The sequence below is a fragment of the Portunus trituberculatus genome, chromosome 25 (assembly GCF_017591435.1).
Source record: "Portunus trituberculatus isolate SZX2019 chromosome 25, ASM1759143v1, whole genome shotgun sequence".
Taxonomy (NCBI): Eukaryota; Metazoa; Arthropoda; class Malacostraca; order Decapoda; family Portunidae; genus Portunus; species Portunus trituberculatus.
The window spans coordinates 17,692,894-17,715,408 of NC_059279.1; the positions used below are offsets into that span (position 1 = coordinate 17,692,894).

The 22,515-nt window shown below is 39.7% G+C and overlaps 1 protein-coding gene across 2 annotated transcripts in view; it reads right to left on the bottom strand.

Annotated features, from left to right (window-relative positions):
- Nucleotides 1–22,006, bottom strand: part of LOC123508977 (tyrosine-protein kinase Src42A-like) — a 28,886-nt gene extending 6,880 nt beyond the window's left edge. The window contains exons 1-9 of one of the 2 annotated variants that reach the window (XM_045263061.1): nt 21,749–22,006; nt 11,280–11,623; nt 10,298–10,419; nt 8,931–9,094; nt 7,694–7,696; nt 5,698–5,866; nt 4,929–5,087; nt 3,858–4,036; nt 272–428 (exon numbers count right to left, since the gene is read on the bottom strand). In XM_045263061.1, the coding sequence (XP_045118996.1) occupies nt 272–428; nt 3,858–4,036; nt 4,929–5,087; nt 5,698–5,866; nt 7,694–7,696; nt 8,931–9,094; nt 10,298–10,419; nt 11,280–11,623; nt 21,749–21,844 (1,393 nt within the window). In that variant the 5' untranslated portion in view covers nt 21,845–22,006. The remainder of the gene's footprint in view (nt 1–271; nt 429–3,857; nt 4,037–4,928; nt 5,088–5,697; nt 5,867–7,693; nt 7,697–8,930; nt 9,095–10,297; nt 10,420–11,279; nt 11,624–21,748) is intronic. The other variant, XM_045263062.1, reaches the window with a different exon arrangement.
- Between the last annotated feature and the right edge of the window lie 509 nt (nt 22,007–22,515).

Below are 22,515 nucleotides of genomic sequence, written 5' to 3' on the forward strand. Positions count from 1 at the left end.
GAATCATGTTTCCTGAGCAGCTTTCCAAGAAACAGGACTGAACCACTATGCAACAATGCTACCGACAACTAAATAACAAAGCACTGCCATCAATACTGAGATCATCAACGTCTGATGTAAAGGAACTTTGCAGACATAATTGTGCTACGCTGCACACCAACTCCCTGCTTTGCAAGGGATGCTGGCCAGACAAGAATATTCTGTGATGTAATAAAATCATCCTCTGACTTAGACAAGCACACACACAGCAAGGAAAGGAAAGGCCACTAACCAGGGTAAGGTATGCGACCATAGGTGATGAGTTCAGTAAGCAGAATGCCAAAGGACCACACGTCACTCTTGATGGAGAACTTGGAGTAGTTGGCTGCCTCGGGGGCCGTCCACTTGATGGGGAAACGAGCACCAATTCGCGCCTCATACTCATCCTCCTGGTGACAGAAAATTTGGATGTAGTGCAAGGATAATTGTGTCATGTTTGTGCCGCATGGAAGTATTTTCACTTATAGAAAATCTTCCTTGTATTCCTACCTCCACTCTGTGTCATGTGTGTGTGTGTGTGTGTGTGTGTGTGTGTGTGTGTGTGTGTGTGTGTGTGTGTGTGTGTGTGTGTGTGTGTGTGTGTGTGTGTCAACTACACATATATACAGACTCAAATTATCTACAGCCTTATGTTCCTTAATATCTTTTCTTATGTAATCTTAGTGAAGACTTTCCAAGAGATGGTCATTGAAGTGAGGCAACTACTGAGGACAGAGGAAGCATCTGCCACAGTGAAAGTTAATATAAAGTCTATAAGAATAAAGACAGCTAATAACATGCATCCACAGTGACTATGTCTAAAATCAGGGAACAAGACCAAACTTTTCAACTTTCTGATCTTTTATAAATATTCTTAAGAGCAGGACAATACCATGGTCTCTTGACTCCCATCACCTGCTCACATGTCTGATAAAATACCATCAGAGTGTCATGGTGTCAAGATACACTTATGAGAACACTTCAAAGTCCACTGATGGCATAATAATAATAATAATAATAAGACATCAATGGCTTAAAGTATGACACACACACACACACACATACACACACAGAGGAGGTACGAGTTAAGATTAGCAGCAACAACCTACCCACCATATAAGAATAGCAACATTACAGGTCATGAAAGGAACAAGTCTGCTGCTTCATGATAGCCAATAAAGTAAATAAAGAAGCCAAAAGCAAGTGGTCTCCAGCAAGACCACAAGCTGGAGGGGCAGGTAGACAGGGCCAGCCTCTCCTCCCCCCACCCCCTACCACCACCACCACCACCCAGAGATCACCTTGTACAGTGCCAATGCAACAAAACTTGAGCTTGTATGAGGACTCGTTCACCACTTATGATCATTTTAAATGACAAACCAGCAAATTTGTTACTGATAAACCAGAAAATTAAAGAAACAATGACAAAGTAAACCAGAAAAAGTTTCTGGGCAAGGCAATGAGTGCAATTCAGACCTTCACTTTGACTTGAAATGGTGGTCCAGACTGCAAGCGTCCATAGAGCTGCAGCCACAACACTGGTGAGGCGGCGGTGCAGCTGCCCTGACCAAGGGCTGCGTACTGCTGGTCTATCTGCCTCTCACTGTATCTACTCAGTGCAACAAGAGAGCTGGTGATTCCTAGCACACTAACACAATGATTCAGGCATCCTGGCCTCACACTTACCAACCTGCTGCCATCACTCTCTCACCAGTACACAGCTACCACAAACAGTCACTGTACCACACCACACCACTGGTCTGCTCCTCACACCAGAGACAATGCCTTAGAGTCAAGCTGAGGAGCAACCAAGCACCGTAACTCAATGGCAGGACATCTGAGTCCCTTTAAGCATGAAGCTTTTTTTTTTTTACAGGACAATTTCCACCACTGCTGAGCATCAAAGGTAAGAGGAAGACTCAGAGTGTCAGGTGTTAGCCTTCCCCTGTGTCACGTTGTATAAGTTTGTATGTGCTCGCTGCTCCAGGCTGTCATGTGGCTGGCAGTCAGTCTATCAAGGCATAGTGCCTACCGAAAGCAAAGCAAATGTAGGAGAAAGCCAGTCTGAGCCCTGGTCTTTAAACAAATTTTGTGACTCTTGGGAACATGTTCTCTAATGTTTGTCTCATCTTGGCTAATTTTAGCAACAATATCCAGTGAAAGTAAACGAGTTTTCAAGAGTGTTTTCATTACTATTTTTGTGAAGATTTTGCACATAGGACCTTTGAAATAGTCTTAGTGACAGGTCAATGTATTCAAGACTATGAGCATGAATCTTCAAACATTTCATCAGACACGCACACACACACACACACACACTCAGCCCTCCAATGTGAAGCTTTCTCAAAGCCACTAATCTTCCCTTTGAAGGTTCAGTTTAATAGTTTACATCTGTGCAAATTTAAAAGCATTTATCCCAATACTATCTTCAACTTCAGAAGTTTATTTTATGGCAGTGCTGAAAATACCCATAAGACCAAGTGAAAGTTTTGTGTAAGAAACACACAAAGGAGTTACCACTTTACACTATGAAGGTGTAACCAATAGTTACTGAGTGGTGGGAGAGCATTTTCCACACTGCTGGGCCACCTCTTGTGGCCCGTCCAAGGAAGAGTGTGCGATTAAGGCTTCTCAAAACACCAACGTGTATGACAACAAAGACAAACGTGGCACACACAGAGTTCAAGTGTATAGTTAACAAATAAACTGCAATTACACACACACACGCACACACCCTCATGCTGTGCCAAAGTCCCGATGGAAAACCAAAAGGAGGTAGTGGCGTTTACCAAAGCAAAATAATCTGCAGGTAAAATGTTCTTCACTGAAGGATACAGTTTCTGCAACACCACCCCTAGCAAGGCAGAAGTGGCGTCCAGAACCTGTCTCAGCTGTCCTGTTCACAAGCCTCTACATGCTCATCAAACAATACTTGTCATACAAACTGTGAGGACTAAAGTATACAGAGTGGTAACTAGAGTATCATCTGCTATGGTTTGATATTTAATTACTATGGATTGCTTTAGCACATTAGGAGAAGCAGTAATCTCTCACAGGGTAACTTTCTCTAAGGCAACTGTGTGATGAAGTTTGCTGGACTTTCTTTTACTTATAGTCTATGTGCTTATCATCCTCCAGGGAAGAAGGAAGTAGTAGTAAGTAGGTGGTGTCTCAACATAGAGAAAAAGGCAGGACAAAAAACAGAGGAACGAGGAATATAAGGAAAGACAAACTGTTCTTACCTTATTCTTAAAAGATAGAAGAATAAGAGAGAAGAATAGTGGGTTACTGCATGAACTTACAAAATAAAAGGACAATAAACCTATGACATTTGAACACTGAGAGACTCTGGTGACAAGTAGGTCTGCTATTTAGTGACATTCACACTTCAAAACAATTATGAAAACAGTCAGCCTGTCTTTTTACTGTGACCTGAGACAATAAGAGGTATTTATCTCCTAACTGATTAATCAAACCCTACAATAGACTCCTTAGTGAAAAATGGAGACAGCTGTTACAGTTAAAAGAGCATTTTATTCAAACCACTCAGAGTTATTATCATGGAATCCTCTGAATGTCAACTTTCCCAAAATAAAAATAAACACAACACAACACAACACAAAACTGACTGATAATGTAGGGAATGAATCACTACAAGGACTTAAAACGAGCACCACAGACTCCCTCCTTCCTCCCAACACTGACTAGTAAGGTATTTAGTGGTCAAATCCAAACCCCACAAAAAGAAAGTAAACAAAAAAGAACAAATTTAAAAACTGAATGGAACAAATGAAAGGTAAACAAACCAAACAAACAAGGCCAACCACACAAGTTCCCACCTTGATGAGACGCGCCAACCCAAAGTCAGCAATTTTGACGATGTTGCTGTCGCCGACCAGAACGTTCCTCGCCGCCAAGTCTCGATGGATGTAGTTCTGCGACTCGAGGAACGCCATGCCAGCCGCTATCTGTGCCGCCATGTCTATCAGGTTGTTCAGTTTCAATCCTCGACCCTTGCCTGTGATTATAAGATGCTCGTTAACACACACACACACATGCACAAACGTACACGTCATGCACACTACCTGAGACACAAGCAATGACAGGTCAATACACACATACACACACACACAAACACATGACACATCCGCACACACATACATCTGGTTAAGGTCAGTTAATTCACACATAAGTTCAACGTGCATGATTTTTTTTTTTTTTTTTTTTTCTATCAACACTTGCCTTTTCCTGCAAATGCGAGGTGACATCCAAGAAAGGAGCGCAAAAGGAAAACAAAAAAAAATTAACAGAAAAAGAAATGAAAAGGGGCCCTAATTTACTTTTCACTTACAACAAAACTCAAAAAATGATGAAAGGAAAACCAAAAGCCCTAACTAACAACTTCCTACAAGACATACAAGGAGAGGTTCCATTCCCAGACCCCAGAGCTGTGCCCTCTCTCACTCACCTACACAACAAAGGGAAGAGGGTGCTGTGTCTAAACCATCACAAGGACTTCAGGGAATGCAAGCAAGTCTTTTTTAATATATTATACAAACAATCTACTGGCATACAAATTTCAAGTGATTTTACACCCCACACAAGGCACTGCAAATCCTCAACACCCAAAACACACCCACTGAGGACAACTACACCCACCCTCAACACCCACACACCAAAATATCTTCCCATAAGAGTAACACCCAAGAAACACTACTACACCCACTACCAACACCCCTGGAACAAATATCTTCCCATTACACCCCAGACAGGACACTGCTACACCTGCTATCAACACCCACAGACAAATACTTTCCCATTACACCACCCAGAAGACAATGCTACACTCACTATTAACACCCAAGGACAAAAAGTCACCCCATAACATTTGAGGGGCCAGTCACACCCACCCTGCAAGTATTCGAGGAGTGATCCATTCTTCATGAGCTCGGTGATGATGTAGATGGGCTCCTCCAGCGTGCACACGGCGTACAGCTGTATCAACTTGCAGTGCCGGAGCTTCTTCATGATCTGTGCCTCCGCCAGGAAGTCCTTGGGGTCCATAGTGCCTGCGGGGAGATGCAAAGGATGTGTCAGGATTCAGCTTGCAATACATACTGATAGATAGATTTATGATTAACTTTTTAACGAGTGAATGTTTAACCCCTTCAGTAGCATGACGTGTTTCTTTATTCATTCTGCTTACTATTTGGTGATTTTATACAGCTTCAGAAACTTATGTGAGGATTAAAATAGTGAAACTTCTGATCTCCACAAACCCTTGCTAATGTCAATAAAATAGTCGAATCGTACACAAATCTCAAGGTAAGAATGTCCCAGTACTGAAGGGGTTAAGCTCAATTCATCTGCATCCTACACACAAATAGCAAGAATTAGGTTCAAGCTACTCTGGCTCACTCTCTCTAGTAACATGTTGGATTTGTGTTGTATTTCTGTTACCATGACTACCCTCCCATGTGTTCAATCCCCTACCATTCCCTCTCACTGGAATCCTCAGTTCAACATTCCAGGTTTCTATGATGTTCCTAGAGAGGATAAGTTCATTCTAATAAAAAGAAAGAAAAAGACAAATATCTTGGACAGCACTTCCTGTTCTCAAAAAATAGCAAAGGCCAACCTCTAAATAATGGCCAGTGTGCACAGGAAGTGTTCACTCACCAGGTTTGAGTGTCTTGATGGCAACAGGCGTGGTGTTGTTCCAGAGGCCTTCCCACACTTCACCAAACTGTCCATGGCCAAGCTTGCGCACAAACTTGAGAGATGACCTGTCGATCTCCCACTGGTCACGTGTGTTGTGGGACAGGCCGGCCGTCACTGGTTTCTCAATCTGTAAGTAGTGTGTATGAGAAATTAACAGCTGAGCCAACCATTCAGACAGTGGTTGCTGGCCTTTAGATCACTCCCAACACTGCTAAAGACTCATAACACAATGCTCACACTACAGTAAGACCTCCCACATGTGACTGTTGCCTGTCACATCTTGCCTAGCATAAGTCGCTTGGACATAGCATTAATTGCACCATTACATCTACTGTCCATGTATGTTGAGTTGGCACAAACAATCTCTTAAATGAATACAGCAAGGTTTCCTTCAGTAAATGATGATGGCTTCCAAACAAATGGAGCCAATCATAACTGCTGCTGAGTCAAGGAAGAAACTTCTTATGCCACTGAATGTATTCATGCTGAAAGCAATCACAAAATTTAATAAAGAGACTTTCTTATATAAGTAGCTTGTAGAATAAGTTTCTTGTTCCTTTCTCCTTTGACAATTTAGTCATGTGTGGCATGTGATGGCAATGTTGTGGTGACTTCCCTTTTTAAAATCAACTGATCAGTTTATCAGCTAACCACATCACAAGATTGAACACAAGCAGTCATACTTCTGTTACTGTTGCAACACTTACTTTGTGACTAAGGTGTGATTTGATCATGTTAATCTTTCACATTTCACACCTCATGCTCAGGGACTTCCTGAGTGTTCCTCTCAGGTGGCAAGAGTCTTACTGTACTAGCATGTGTTGGCTTCACCTCATCACTTCACAAATAATGTTAAAAGTGCACTTTACCACTAATTGTAAAGTGTAACATTAGGATCTAAAAACATGCCTTAGTAAAGCAACTACTCATCACTTTGTAGGTAAATACAGTTAGCAATGGGCTGCTGTGTACATCTTGTCTATTGTCTTACATCCAGTGAGTGAGCATCAACTGTGCCTCGTTAAACTATGTCACACACACACACACACACACACACACACACACACACACACACACACACACACACACACACACACACACACACACACAGCATTTCAATACGGATACTAAATAAACCATCAGCCAAAATGCATTGAAAGGAAAGGAATCATCAGTCAACACTTCATCACGCAAGTGTTCTGCATGGCGAGCATTTGTCCAAAAAATTTGTTCCACTGTCTTGAGAAACTCTCTCACTCTCTCTCTCTCTCTCTCTCTCACACAACCCATCTAGCAACACGGGATGGCAGCAGCAGCGCAGCAGCAACAACAGCAGTCCTTCCAGTTGCAAAATGATAGCTTGCTCAAGTAATAGTAGTAATAGAGGTAGAATTAAAGTAGAGGCTAGAAGAGGTAGTAGTAGTAGTAGTAGTAGTACCAAGGCCAACCAATCTACAACCCAACACCACAGCAATGCCATGCAGTAAGTATAGAACAGATCCAAGGTGTGTGTAGAGCAGCAGCTAAGAACAGTGCACACATCTCCACAAACTCCTTCATGACCTTCCCTGCTACTAATGCAGTTACTGTGCTGCCCATCACACCAGTAACACCAGCACCACCACCAGTAGTAGTAGCAGCAGCAGCAGCAGCAGCAGCAGCACAAACACAGTAATTCTGGATGGGTTACTTTGTACTTTTCCTCCCAGTACAGTGAGTCTATGGACAGGAAGCTCTACAAGACAGTCACAAAGCTCTGAGTACAACAGACAGAAGTACTGAGGCTCTGAGGCCCAGTGCCATGCGGCTCATTCCTGCTTCTGTCCGGCTAAGTAGTAGTGTTAGGAGAGCTAAGAAATGCACGTCATTACCATTATCATCATCACCATCATCATCATCATCCACAATATATATCATGCAGTCAGTCAACTACAGAATTCACCCATCAACTTACAGCCTTGTTCCCCGGTGGTGAGAGGAGAGTAATTTGAAAGAAAGGAAAACCATTTAGAAATCCACAAAATACCTGCATCAGCATCCCCTCCACCATTAAGCTACTCCTTCACTCCACAAGCACTACACTGGCTGATGGAGAAGGTTAAGTAATTACATTTATCATGAATTACTTCAATGTCAATGCTCCTTCTTTCCAAAAGAAATGAAAAGGCTCAAAATTAATAATTCCATGCAGGGAAAATTAAAAATATAACAATACAGAAATAAGTTGAGCTAACCTATGAAAGCTTCAGTCAATCAATTCATAGTAATTTGTAAGATAAAAAATATGTAAGATTTATAGCCAAATCTTGTGATCAATATTACAATAACCAAAATTCAAACTACTATGCAATAGAATCTACAAGAAACCTTTATACATACAAAGTAATTCATACAGAAGTAAGCATGAACAAAAAAAGAATGCTCCACTACCTTAACCAATCATGGACTCTTAACACTATTTCTGTCCTCCTCCTCAGCTAGCTTGTTACACAGTGCTACCAGATTTCCTTCAAAGGATCACTGTTTCACTGTTTGTTGTGTTGCCAGCTAGTGCAAGCCAGCTGAGATGTAAGATTAGTTGGTCTTGGCTACAACAGGGAAGCTCACCACCTCATCTTGCCACACAGACACACACACACACACACACACACACACACACACACACACACACACACACACACACACACACACACACACCTGCTGCTTGTATCACAGGTTACTTGTGTTGTGTTGTGTTGTGTTGAATGTTTGCTTCACTTCCTCTCGCTACAACTACAACTACAATTTCTACTATTACTACTGCTGCTACAACTAATAATACTACAGCTTCTATCATTCACAATTCCACTACAGCAGCTTTCTTCCCTTACAATATCATCTCTCTCTCTCTCTCCACACACCCATGTAAACACACACACACACACACACGAACATCACCCACACCACACAGTCCACACCATAACCAAAACACAGCCAGTCACTCCTCTAACACCCCAAAAAACACACACCACACAGCAACCAATAAAAAACACTCACTTCCACTCTCCAGAAACACCAACCTCAACACACACCAAGCCCCAGAAAACACCCACATCACCCTAGAACCTTCAAGACACCCCTCATACACACACCAAGCCCCAGGGAAGACACCTCAACACCCCCATGAACCTCACACTGCAGGAAACACTCACCTGTATGCACGGTTTCCTGAGATTGACACAGAGGCCATCAGCGTCATTACTGTAGTGCTCCACCAAGTCCTGTAGTGTTCGGAAAGTGGTGCGGCGAGCAATGAAGAACCCACCGTCATCCAGCTGGCGAATTCGGTAGTGTTTGACTGTATCACCATCTCGGACTGTGAATAGAAGGGTGGTGATACAGGGATTAATAGCAGGATGAAAGTATAAGTGAATAAGATAAAGGTTTGGATTTAGAAATGCTTAGCTCTCTCACCATCACTACTTTCCAAGGGTTCTAGTTAAAGATATGCGTTTCTAAGGGTATCTTTATGGTTTTGGTGGACTAGCAAGACTGATAGTTTGTTTTAAGGAGAAACTGTCTTGAAAACCTTGCTAGTTGTCTTTGTGGCCTTGGAAAACTGTTGAGATGAGAGAGAAGTTGTTTCTGAATATGGGCAAAAATAAGATAGGTTAACTTATTGTCACATTGAGACAGAGAAATACATGAAATTCTTTTTTGGCAGTGAGTTCATACCGTGCTAAAAATACACGGCGGGGAAAAAAATAAATAAATAAAAAAATAAATAAATAAATAAAAAAAACTAAAAGATGCACATCAAAAGGAGACTAACTTAAAATATGGCAAGTTAAGAAGTTCAATTGATTGACTACTGAGATTTATTGGAGAAAAAATTAAGAATGTAAGAAAATTTATATGAAGGGGGGAAGACTGGAAGGATGAAAGGATGGATAGTACACAGGATTACTATCAGACGACCCCTATACCATCCTCAGAGTTCCCTTACGACTATATTTCTATTCAACTCGTTTAGGGCCCGGCAACTCAATGGGCCTTTTTTTTTCTTTTCCTTTCTTTTTTTGCCCTTAGCCAGTTTTCCCTCTTACATAAAACAGAAAGGATGAAAGTACAAGTGAATGAATGACTGACTACAGAGGTTTACTGGAAAAGAAAATGAAGGATGAACGGAAATATACATGAAGTGAGGAAGTTTGACCGAGATCAAGTGACTAATGGAAGGATGAAAGGATGGACGGTAGAGGATTAGCGACAGAATGAAAGTACAAGTGAACAAATCACTAACGTGAGGATTACTGTGGGAAAAAACCAGGGATATATGAATTGATGGATGGAAAAATGGACAGATGGACGGAGGACGACATGAAAGGAAACGAAAAATAGGAATCCATCACAATAAGGGGAGAAAAGTGAAGGATGGAAGGATATTTATTTGTGGTGAAGGAGAGATGGAGGGAGGAATACAAGGAAGTGTATGTAGGATGAAGTGACTCAAAAAAGTGACAGACAATATAAAGTGGTGAACAGTGAAACAACAGTGAAGTGACTCGCAGCAACTCACCCGAGAGAGAGTAGTCATTTCTTCTGCTTTCCGAGTCTCGTATCAAGAACGCTCCGTGCTCGTTCTCCGGCAACAACAGCTTCTTCTCCGCCTCTATCCTCTTGATCCTCCCAAAGTACCATCTGTAGTGTTGAAAATGTCGTCAACACTGTGCCAATAAGAGTAATAATAATACCATCCCTTAAGAGGCTAATCAACACAGTGAATATAGTCACTCCTCCATCCGCTTGCTCCTTCCAATGTAGCATTAAAAACCTCCTCAACACTGTGCCAAAGTAACAATAACATCATCACTTAAATAGCAAATCAACACAGCGAATATAGTCACTCCTCCATCCGCTTCCTCCTTCCAATGTAGAGTTAAAAACCTCCTCAACACTGTGCCAATCTAACTAATGATAATACCATCGCTTAAGAGGCACATCAACACTGCTAATATAAAGTCACTCCTCTACCTTCTTCCTCCTCCCAAAGTACCACCTCTTGTGTTAAAAACCTGAACACAGTGTCAAAGTAATAACATCATCACTTAAATAGCAAATCAACACTGCTAATATAAAGTCACTCCTCTACCATCTTCCTCCTTTCAAAGTACGTACCACCTGTTATGTTAAAACCCTCAACACTGTGCTAATCAAAGTAGTAATCATTATTCTTTATTTTTTTTACTCACACAAAGAGTAACAGGAGCTAAACTATTTATCATTCTTTACTCATGGCTTGGTTTCTATACTCTTCAACTAAGCAATACAGTTTGAGCATATATAAGCAGTTTTTCACCATTATTCTTTACTTTTTTTCTACCTATACAAATAGTAACAGGAGCTACACCATTTATCAACATTCTTCACTCACGGCTCAGCTTCTATACTATTCTGCATGAAGACTGTTTGAGCATACATTCACCATCATTATCCCTCACTTTTTTTACCTATACAAATAGTAACACAAGCTACACCATTTATCAATATTTTTTACTCACGGCTCAGCTTCTATACTCTTGAGCTTGGCCACATAGTTGGAGGGGATGTAGCCTTCCTGCTTGGTTGCCTTGGAGCGCGCAAACCACCAGTCCCCTTGCGTGTCATTCAGGATCTCCAGGTGCTCCCCCTTGCGGAAGCTCAGGTCCTCGTCTGTCCTGGCATCGTAGTCATAGAGAGCCACGAATATTTTTGACGTGGATGCTGTTCCCTCCGAGTCAGGAAGGGACGGCAGCGGACTGAGGCCATTGACAGGACGGCCACTGAGTCCCTGGTTATCTGCCGACCCACGTGTTGCCCCGGCCGGGTCATTGTTCTGGGGGATGGTTATCGGCTGGGAAGGAACCTGCAATGTGGGTGCTTGGATTAGTGGGGCTTGTTTCTCTTGGTATAGATAAGAGGTGCAATTTTTTACAGTTTATGGTGTTTAATAAGGCTTGTTTCTTTTGGTCTAGATAAAATCAAGTGCATTTTTTTACAGCTTAAGGTGTGTTAGTTCATTTTTTGGGGGGTTTTCTTACTATGATTGGAGGAATATTTATATAGTTAGCTTTTCACCTAACCTAACTTCACCTCACCCAAAACCAACCTAAGTAAACCAAGCATGAGTGTAAGAGAGAGAGAGAGAGAGAGAGAGAGAGAGAGAGAGAGAGAGAGAGAGAGAGAGAGAGAGAGAGAGAGAGAGAGAGAGAGAGAGAGAGAGAGAGAGAGAGAGAGAGAGAGAGAGAGAGAGAGAGAGAGAGAGAGAGAGAGAGAGAGAGACTTCCGAGTATGAGTATGTACAGAAAGTTAACATGGAGTGTATGAGTGGTAGGGAAAGTTGAGTGTATGTGAGGGAGAACAAGAAGATTTAAGTGCAATAATGGAGAGCAAAAAAAAGAAGACTTGAGTGCATAAGTATGAAGGGAAAGCTAGAGTGCATGAGTGTGAAGGAAGACCAAGAATTGAGTGCATGGGAGAGAGAATTAACAAGAATTTAGTACCTGAATGAGAGGAGTTAAGAGTGGTCATATGAGTTCATCTTATGAGTGTATGAGTGTGAGAGGAGAGTAAAGTGAGAGGGTGAGTGTGAGGGAGAGCAAGAGATCCAGACATGAGGCACACACAGGAAGACATGACCTTTGTACCCTTAGAGGAATGATGACACTGCTATTTCCTGTGGTGGTGGTGAGCAGCAATAGTTATGACACTTAAATGCATGACTAACTCACTACTTTCTTCACCATAACTGTTACTCAGACCCAGTTTTTCATATAGCAGTTTTGTGTTACTTTTTATTTTATTTGATTTTTTTTCAAGTTATATGTGTTACTAGCCATGATTTTTTCTTTTCTTTGTGTGTATGTGTGTGTGTGTGTGTGTGTGTGTGTGTGTGTGTGTGTGTGTGTGTGTGTGTGTGTGTGTGTGTGTGTGATTTTAATTTTTAAGTTATTATGCATATTTTTCTTTTCTTTTTTGTAATGTTGAAGTCTATGAATTTAAGAACAACATGAAGTGACTACCTAAACTAATCTTAATTTAACTTAACCCACTTCAACTTCACTAGTTTAAGCCAACCTAATTTCATACTACTAATGTAACCTAGCCTCTTTCCACCTAACCTAACCTAATCTTACCTTCACACTAACCTACTAACTTTTTATTTACACTAATCAAACTCAACCTAACTTTAGACATAATCTAACTGTTTTTACCTAACCTAACTTCACACAAACATAACCTAACTTAACCCAACTCCACAAAAAATCTAACCTAACCTAACTTTTGTACCTCCTCTAACAGTTTTTACCTAACCTAACTTTTGAACCTAATCTAAAAACTATTACCTAACCTAACTTTCGTACCTAATCTAACAACTAATACCTAATGTAACCTAACTTTTGTACCTAATCTAACAGTTATTACCTAATCTAACCTAACTTTTGAACCTAATCTAACCTAAATCCCACACTACCGTAACCTAACCTCACTTCATCTAACATACTCTAACTCATCCCTGACAAAAAGCCATGATGTCTGACCTTCACATAAACCAGTAAGTCCCATCATTGCATAACTGCCCCATCCTTTCCTATCCCCTCCTCAACACACATACCTAAAGAGAGGCCATGAAGACTGTATCACTCAAAAAATTTATAATCTACACAATGAGACACATGAAAACTATATCAAATAAAGCCTTAATTATTTAGACAATGAACTAACACCAAGAACAAATATCTGAAAAGGTGTGGGTGTTTTAAAAGCATTATAACACATGAAGACTATCACCTAAAGCCTTAATAATTTGCACAATGAACCAACACCAAGAACAAATATCTGAAAGGGTGTGGGTGTTTTAAAGCATAATAACACATGAAAACTGTATTATCCAAAGTCTTAACTATTTACACAATGAACTGCCACTAAGAACAAATATTTCAAAAGAATGTAGGAATTTTTAAGCATTATAATACAGAGCACAAATTAACCTACTACATAAAAGATAAATAAATAAATAAATAAATAAATAAGACTTTTCAATTCTTTGTTACTCTGGACACAATCTTCAAATAAATTAAGAAAATAATGAATAAACAATGATAATAATTAGCAGAGAAATAACCCTACTGTGTGTGTGTGGTGTGTGTGTGTGTGTGTGTGTGTTAAGCCCCAGTAAGCTGACAGCAGCCTCCACCCACACGCTTTGGGTATACACCTGCCCTTTAACTCCCCAGCTACTGCACTTACATCACCTTTTCTGCACATACTTACTGCTGAAGCTCTATAGGGAAATGTTCACTGGGTATGGGGTGAGGTATCAGAATAGTGTTGGAGGACAGAGTGACGAGTATAGTTTTATTTACTTATTATCCATTTTTTTTTTTTTTTTATGTAAGAGGGGAAAGCTGACCAAGGGCAACACACAAATAAAAATAAAGGGTCCATTATTTTCACCGCTTCCCTTTTTATATTCACAGGAAAATTACAAACATTTTTTTACGAAGTTCAACATGAAATAATTTAATAATACATAGACTAGGTGCTTTATATTTTTTGTACCTACTTTGCCCAGGATTGACTGAAAACACACACATTTCTCCTCCTCTCTATATATTCCTCTACTAGTTTATCTTTTTCCCATAGTTCAACATCAATTTAGCTTTAAAATAACACAGCTAATTAATACTTTTCTACCTACTGAACTGGGAATCAATTGAAAACACACACATTTCTTTCTCTCTCTATATTTCTTCACTAGTTACATCACCTTTTCTCCATAGTTCAAAATCAATCAGCTTTAAAATAACATCGCTACTTAATATTTTCTACCTACTTCACTGGGAATTGACTGAAACCATACACATTTCTCTTTCTCTCTATATATATATTCCTTCACTGCATCTTTTTTTTTTCATAGTTCAAAATCAATCAGCTTTTTTAAAATAACACTGCTACTTAATATTTTTCTACCTACTTCACTGGGAACTGACTGAAACCATAAACATTTCTCTTTCTATATTCCAACACTACTTCACCTTTTTCTCATAGTTCAAAATCAATCGGTTTTAAAAATAACATACTAGTAGCTATTTAATATTTTTCTACCTACTTAACTGGGAATCAACTGAAAATACACACATTATTTCAGCAAAACAATAAACCTATCCAGTAACTCAGAGAACTTTATAACTACTTAGATGAAATAAATAAAGTGTTTTTTGAGTAACAGAGCTTTTCATGATGTTGGCGATTTTGTAAACCCACACAAATACACAGACAGACAGACAAACACACACACACACACACACACACACACACACACACACACACACACACACTAAGATGAAATAAATAAGGGTAATTAGAATAGTAGAGCTTTTCAGAGTAGTAGCTATATCACTCCTTTACTTAATGCCATCAGTAGCACACCAGATACATGGACAGGAAGGATAGGACAGGAAGAGATAAGATGCCAAGTCTGGTTTAATGGTAGGAGTGAAAATACAGCTCTTTATGTTAGCCGGCCTTTCATTTCACCCCTTTAAATCCAACCCCTTCCCTCACACCACCGTCACCACCACCACCACCCATGCCTGTTAATCCCTACACTGTCAGATTAACCAGCCTTAAAGTGGATTAAAGAGCCTGGTGGACACACGCACGCACACACACACATGTACACACCAGACACACAACTATGTACACCAACTAACAGCCACGTACATACACACATACATATACATAACTTTCCAATATGTAAACTAAATCTAACTTAACCTAACCTTAACTTGTACATACCTAGAATGGATTAGAAGAGATGATACATATAAGATCTACTAATGGATGTTAATGAATGTAAACACACACACACACACACACACACACACACACACACACACACACACACAGCTGGTCTTGGTTAACATCATGTAATGTCACACTAATTGTAGAGTGAAAAAGATACACCACGTCTTGTAACACTCACCACTCACTGGCCGCCATACACACACCATACAGTGCCACTACAAATAACCCATACAAGAGTGAAAGGAAGGAAGATCTAACCTAACCTAACCAAACTAACCATACTGCACTGAACCTAACCAAGCCTAACCATACTGTACAGAACCTAACCTAACTAAACCTGACCAAACCTAACCATACTGTACTGAACCTAACCTAACTAAACCTAACCATACTGCACTGAACCTAACCTAACCTAACTTTTTTTTTAACTATGCTTTACCTAACCTAACCTTTTAAAACCATGCCTTACCCAACCTAACCTAATAAACCTAACTTATTTTTTTTCTTTTTTATCCATGCTTTACCTAACCTAACCTAAGCCAACTTAACCCAACCCAACTCAACCTAACCATGCTTTTACCCAAACTAATCATACTTTACCTAACCTAACTCAACCCAACCAAACCAAACCAACCTAACCTAACCATGCTTTACCTAACACAACCTAATCTAAGAAGAAACTAGGTACATTAAGGAATAGATGATGCATATATGTGTGAAATCTTTAATATTCACAACCTATATGCACTGTAACCAATAAACTATCTATCAAACTCACTCTCTCTCTCTCTCTCTCTCTCTCTCTCTCTCTCTCTCTCTCTCTCTCTCTCTCTCTCTCTCTCTCTCTCTCTCAATCCTATTCCACCTTTCAATGCCTTTGAGTGGTGGTGGTGGTGGTAGACAGGAAGGCATAAGGATGTGTGAATAGACAAGAGATATGGAAAGGGAGATGTGAGGAAGGAGATAAGGATGGGTCAGTGTGAAGGATGTATATAGTGTGAGAGTGGAGAGACAGACAGGTGGATAGATAATTAAGTAAACAAATAGATAAAATAAGGGAAGGTAGATAAAAAAAAAAAAAAGAGAGAGAGAGAGAGAGAGAGAGAGAGAGAGAGAGAGAGAGAGAGAGAGAGAGAGAGAGAGAGAGAGAGAGAGAGAGAGAGAGAGAGAGAGAGAGAGAGAGAGAGAAAAATACAGATACAGAGAAGGGTACAAGTAATGAGTGAAGAGAAGAGAAGAGTAAAGCACAGGAGAAACTCAAAGTAAAAAAGATGCAAACAAGGGAGACAGAAGAGAGATTCAATGCAAGACAACCACAGACAGACAGACACACACACACACACACACACACACACACCTGACTTCAAAAAGCAACAGTGACTATGAGGAGAAAGTTCCCTAAGACACAGACTCTACCACCAAACCCACAAGTGCAGCCTCTAACCAAACACTGACTGCCGTGCTGGAATTACTTTCTATAGCGGACACAATAACACTAATGATAAAAGCAATCCTCTTTAGTGCAGTGATCTAATTAGGCTAAAAGTTGCAATATGAGTGTGTTAATGTGACAGTTATAAAAAAAAGGATATGAAATTAAGCGAAGTAAATGAAGATCATTGTTTTTTTTTTTTTTATCTTTTATATGCAGGAGAGAAACCAGCCAAGGGTAACAAATTATTAATAAAAAGGCCTACTTGAAATCCTGGTTCCCTTAAAGTATAGTAAAGATTTAGTCAAAATTAAGGAACAAATGTTTTGAAATGTCTCTCTTAATCCTTTTAGTAGCAGGACATGTTTTCATATTCATTCTGCTTAGTATTTGGTGATTTTATGCAGATTGAGAAACTTGTGTGGGAGTTGAAATAGTGGAGGCTCTGGCCATTAGTCTTCTGACCTCCATAGACCCTACTAATGTAAATAAAATTATATAAACACACCCAAACTCAAGGTAAATAAAATGCATCACAGTACTGAAGGGATTAAAAGAAGTCAAGTCGTGGGAAGACGGAAATACAGAGACAGACAGGGAGTTCCAGAGTTTAAAAATAAGTGTTTAAATATTACACATACATATTATTAATTTTCCTCAATACAACCACCTGTACAGGACTGCAGGTTCTTCAAAGCACAACTCGACATGACAAAATCCTCTTCTTCCTCCATAAAAACAGACTCTCATGATAAGCATCTTTATGACAAAAATATTCACCGTTATGCGTCTCTTTTCTGTCTCTTTTCCACGAACTTTGTGCTTTTGCCAATGCTAATCTAATCAGGGGACAAGCAGATAAGGGAATATTTAACACACACACCAGATTCCACACTTCCACACCCTGCCAGATTCCACACTTTCACATCCCCTTACACCCACCCGCCAACTCCCCCAAACACAACTTACAAATGAGATGTGTACTGTACTCCTTGAAAAACTGCTCTTACTTCACTGAACCGAACCAAACCCAACCCAACCCAACCCCAACCTAACCATGCTTTACCTAATTTAATCTAATCTAACCATACTTTACCTAACCTAACCTAATGCAACTCAACCCAACCATGACATGTTTCCATATTCATTGTGGTTACTGTTTGGTGATTTTATACAGCTTCAATAACTTCTGTGGAGATTAAAATAGTGAAGACTCCAGCCATTATTCTTTTAACTTCCACAGACCCTTCCTAATGTAAATAAAATTACTTAATCACACCCAAAACTCATAGAAAAATGTGTCCCAGTACTGAAAGGGTTATATTAATACAATTAGGATATGAAGTTAATTCTAAGTTTAAAATGCATCACTCGAGTTTAATAGGTAGTCTTCATGTTTCAGTTTGTAAGTCTAAATTCCATATATTTTTAGTTTAAAATGCATTCCTCTGTTCTTTGATAGGTAACTTCTCCATATATTCCAGTTTTTAAGGCTAAATTTCACATATTCTTGGTTTAAAATGCATCCTTCTGTTGTTTGATAGGTAACTTCTGCACATATTCCAGTTTTTAAGTCTAAATTCTGTACATTCTTGGTTTCAATGCATTCTTCTGTATTCTAATATGCAATTTCTTAAAGTGTCTCAGTTTGTAAATAAAATTCAATATATTTCATGAATACTACCCATAAATCAGGATAAACTATAATATTCTAAGTTTAAAATATAATCTGTGTTTGTATGCAATTTTCTAATGTATCTCAGTCTTATATATGTGAATTCTCTACACTTCTTGAATACTGCTGATAAATGAGTTGAACTATAGTATTCTGGGTTTAAATGCATTCTTCCATAGTCTAAGAGGCATTTTTTTAAGTATATCAGCTCATAATGCTCATATTTTAGGATAAACAATGAAATCTTTGGTTTAAATGCATTCTTCCATGGTCTAAGAGGCATTTTTGTAAGTATTTTAGCTCATAATGCTCATATTTTAGGATGAACTGTGAAATCTTTGGTTTAAATGCATTCTTTCATAGTCTAAGAAGCATTTTTGTAAGTATTTCAGTTCATAATGCTCATATTTTACGATAAACTATGATATCCTTGGTTTAAATGCATTCTTCTGTCTAGTTAGACTTTTTAATGCAATAAGAACATAATGGTCTATTGCAGCTTTTTCTCCTTTCTAATCACACTGACAATATTCTAACATAATGGTACATTTTATTGCAGCTTTTTATCCTTTCTACTCTGACAATATTCTCCACCTTGCCAACCCTTCCACCAAATATTAAAACCCCCTCCACATCCACATTCACACAGTATTCTTCCACCCTTCCACCAACATTACAACCCTTCCACATCCACACTGACAATATTTTCCACCCTGTCACCCTTCCACTAAATATTGCAACTCTTTCACATCCACATTCAGACAGTATTCTCCACCCTTCCACCAACATTACAAGCTTTCCACATCCACACTGACAATATTTTCCACCTTGTCACCCTTCCAAATATTGCAACCCCTTCACATGCACATTCAGACACTTTTCTCTACCCTGCCACCCTTCCACCAACATTACAACCCTTCCACATCCACACTGACAATATTAAATATTCTCCACCCTGCCACCCTTCCACCAAGATTCACAGTATTCTTCACCCTGCCAACCCTTCCACCAAATATTACAACACCTTCCCATCCACATTTAGACACTTTCCTCTACCCTGCCACCCTTCCATCAAACTTTAACCACCAGGGAAATGTCCATCAATTTCTACCAGTGGAATGTTCCCGGCCATATTTCTCCCCACCACTGCCTCCCCTGCACACACTAAAGGGCAACTTAAAGGGGTGAAGTAAAGACACAGGGGAATCCTTTCTGTGCTTCAATTTCTAGAAGGTCTTGTCTTCTTACTGTGATATTCTAATAGGATCTCATTGAAAATTCTTGTCTTTCTATAAGTTTTTTTGTGGTTTCTTAATTAATTCTCTGGTATTTGTTACATGTTTTCTTCATCAGTGACTCTGAGGTGTCTTTTATTGTTCTACACTCACCTCTAAGCATTGTATTGGTTAGATTGCTATACATATTATTTTCTATACTTTTTGTTGTGTTTTGATGTTTGTAAAGACTTCATATATTGCCTCTTGTATTATAAATTGCTGCATATTTGTGTGAAAGGGTTGTCCACACACACACACACACACACACACACACACAATGGTGGAAAAGTGGAATGCATTGAGTGATGAAGTTGTTACAGCACATAATGTGCATCACTTCAAAGAAAAGTTAGATAAGTGGAGAAATGGAGACAGGACACTGAGCCCTGCTTAAACCCTGTACAGTACAACTAGGTACACACACACACACACACACACACACACACACACACACACACACACACACACACACCATAGTACATCTAATTGTACTCCTAAGTGTTCTCAATTAATTTGTCAGCGTAACAATGGTACAATTAACAAAGGACTCAATTTTTCATAAGACAGCATCCTTTTCAAGACTAAATTACCTTATTCTGACATATTTCCATACATTTCTAATAGGTATGATGACTTTCACAGCAAAATCACTTCAACCTAGATGAAACTAGTACCACAACACAACCACTTCAGTGACAGGTGTAAAAACTAGACATTGTATTAAAAAACCTTTACAAAACACACGTATGAATAGGTATTGATGATTAACGGTGAATTTCCTCCAATCCTTTACACAATCAGACGCTCGCCACACATCAAACCCAGAGCTATATATATTCAGAAAAGCTTCCCTCTCTCATTGCAACCATTTTCAAAGACCACAGAGACAATTAGCCAAGTTCTGAAGATTATTTTTCCTGTTGATAATGCAGAAAAGGTGTTAACATGTCACTAGAATTATAGAAACATCCTTAAAAACATGTCACTTCAACTAGAGCCCTTTGAAAATAGTAAAGGTGTGGCGTGGAAGTGTTTCAGAATATGGACCTGCCAAACTCGTATTCTGAAACACTTATATGGTTCACCTCCACCATTTCAAAAGGTTTAATTTAAATTTACATTTTTTTGTGAGTGTGTGTGCTTTTATGGTTCTAAAGGCAGTGACAAGATTTCTACATTATTAACTGGAGAAACTCTTATAAACCACAATAATCATCTCTGTGGCCCTTGAAAATAGCTGTGGTGAGCAAGCGAGGCGTTTCTCAATACGGGCACAATCCGATGACAGGTCCCGGAAATAATCGCCCAGTCAGCCATTCCTGCTCACCGCCTCGGGGCAGGAACGTAAACAAACCACAAGGAACAAGTGGAATGCTTCGACCTGTTACCCAATCAACACACCTGATCACTCCGACCATCGCCCACGTGACCCACACTGACCCAGCACTAGGTAAACAAGGTCAGGCACGCCCTAGTAAACAATGCGAGATGTCAAGTGCACATTAGAGGGCGATAGAAAAGGTCAGTTATTTTTTATATATTTTTCGTAACATATACCGTAGTCTTGCGTTTCTATTGTGTATGTAGGAATGCATCACTGTTTTCTAGACTTTAATTAATGGGAAAGAAAGGAATTTGTAGATTTTATGGGCGGGGATGTACGTTTTTTTGTGTGTGTATGTAGTTTCCAATACATATTTACGTGATCTATGGTTTAAATTCTCAAGGGAAGCTGACCACGGTACTGTCCCTTCAGCGCAACAGAAGACACGAGAGCTGAGGGCACGGCATACTTACTTGCTCCGGGAAAAGATTACTGGGCTGTGTGATGACTCGGGTCTCATTGGAGGCATCCTTATTACCGCCACTACTGCTACTAAAACAGTTACCCATCTTGCATTAACACTACGCTAAGGCTTCCCCGACACACGCACTTCACTCCATGTCCACTCAGCACACCCGCGGACACCCACACACGGCCATGAGCGCCTAGTTGTAGAGGAGAGGGCGAGTGTGACCTGTCTCCACCACCACCATTTTCACTTTCCACCAGTTTCCACCGCTCGCCCGCTCCCGTAAAGTAGTTCCCAGGTTCCCTTGTTTACATTCATTTTTCTTATCCCTCACTATCCCACTGTTCCCTTATACTCATTTTATTGCATTTTTTACCAGGTTTTTATTTCTGTATCGCTTGCTTGGTGTTGTAAAGGAAAATGTGAGTTTTGGCGGCCAAGTAGTTCCCCGGGTGACATGTTTACATCCAGCTTTCTTATATGAGTGTAATTCGATAATCTTTCATACTGATTTGTTTTGGTCTTATTTTTATTGTTTTAATGGTGTGTTATTCATGGCATGTTGTTTTCCTTTAATTTTTAGTATGAATGACAAGTAGTTCCCCGGTATTTATCTGTTTATATACGAGTTTTCTGCTTGTGTGTTACCTACTAATATTTTGTATTCATTAAACTCTATTTTTCATAACTTTTCCAATGATGTACGATGTGTGATTCCCCGTAAGTCATGAGGGAAATATGTGAGATGAGCGCGGAGGAATACCAGCTAAG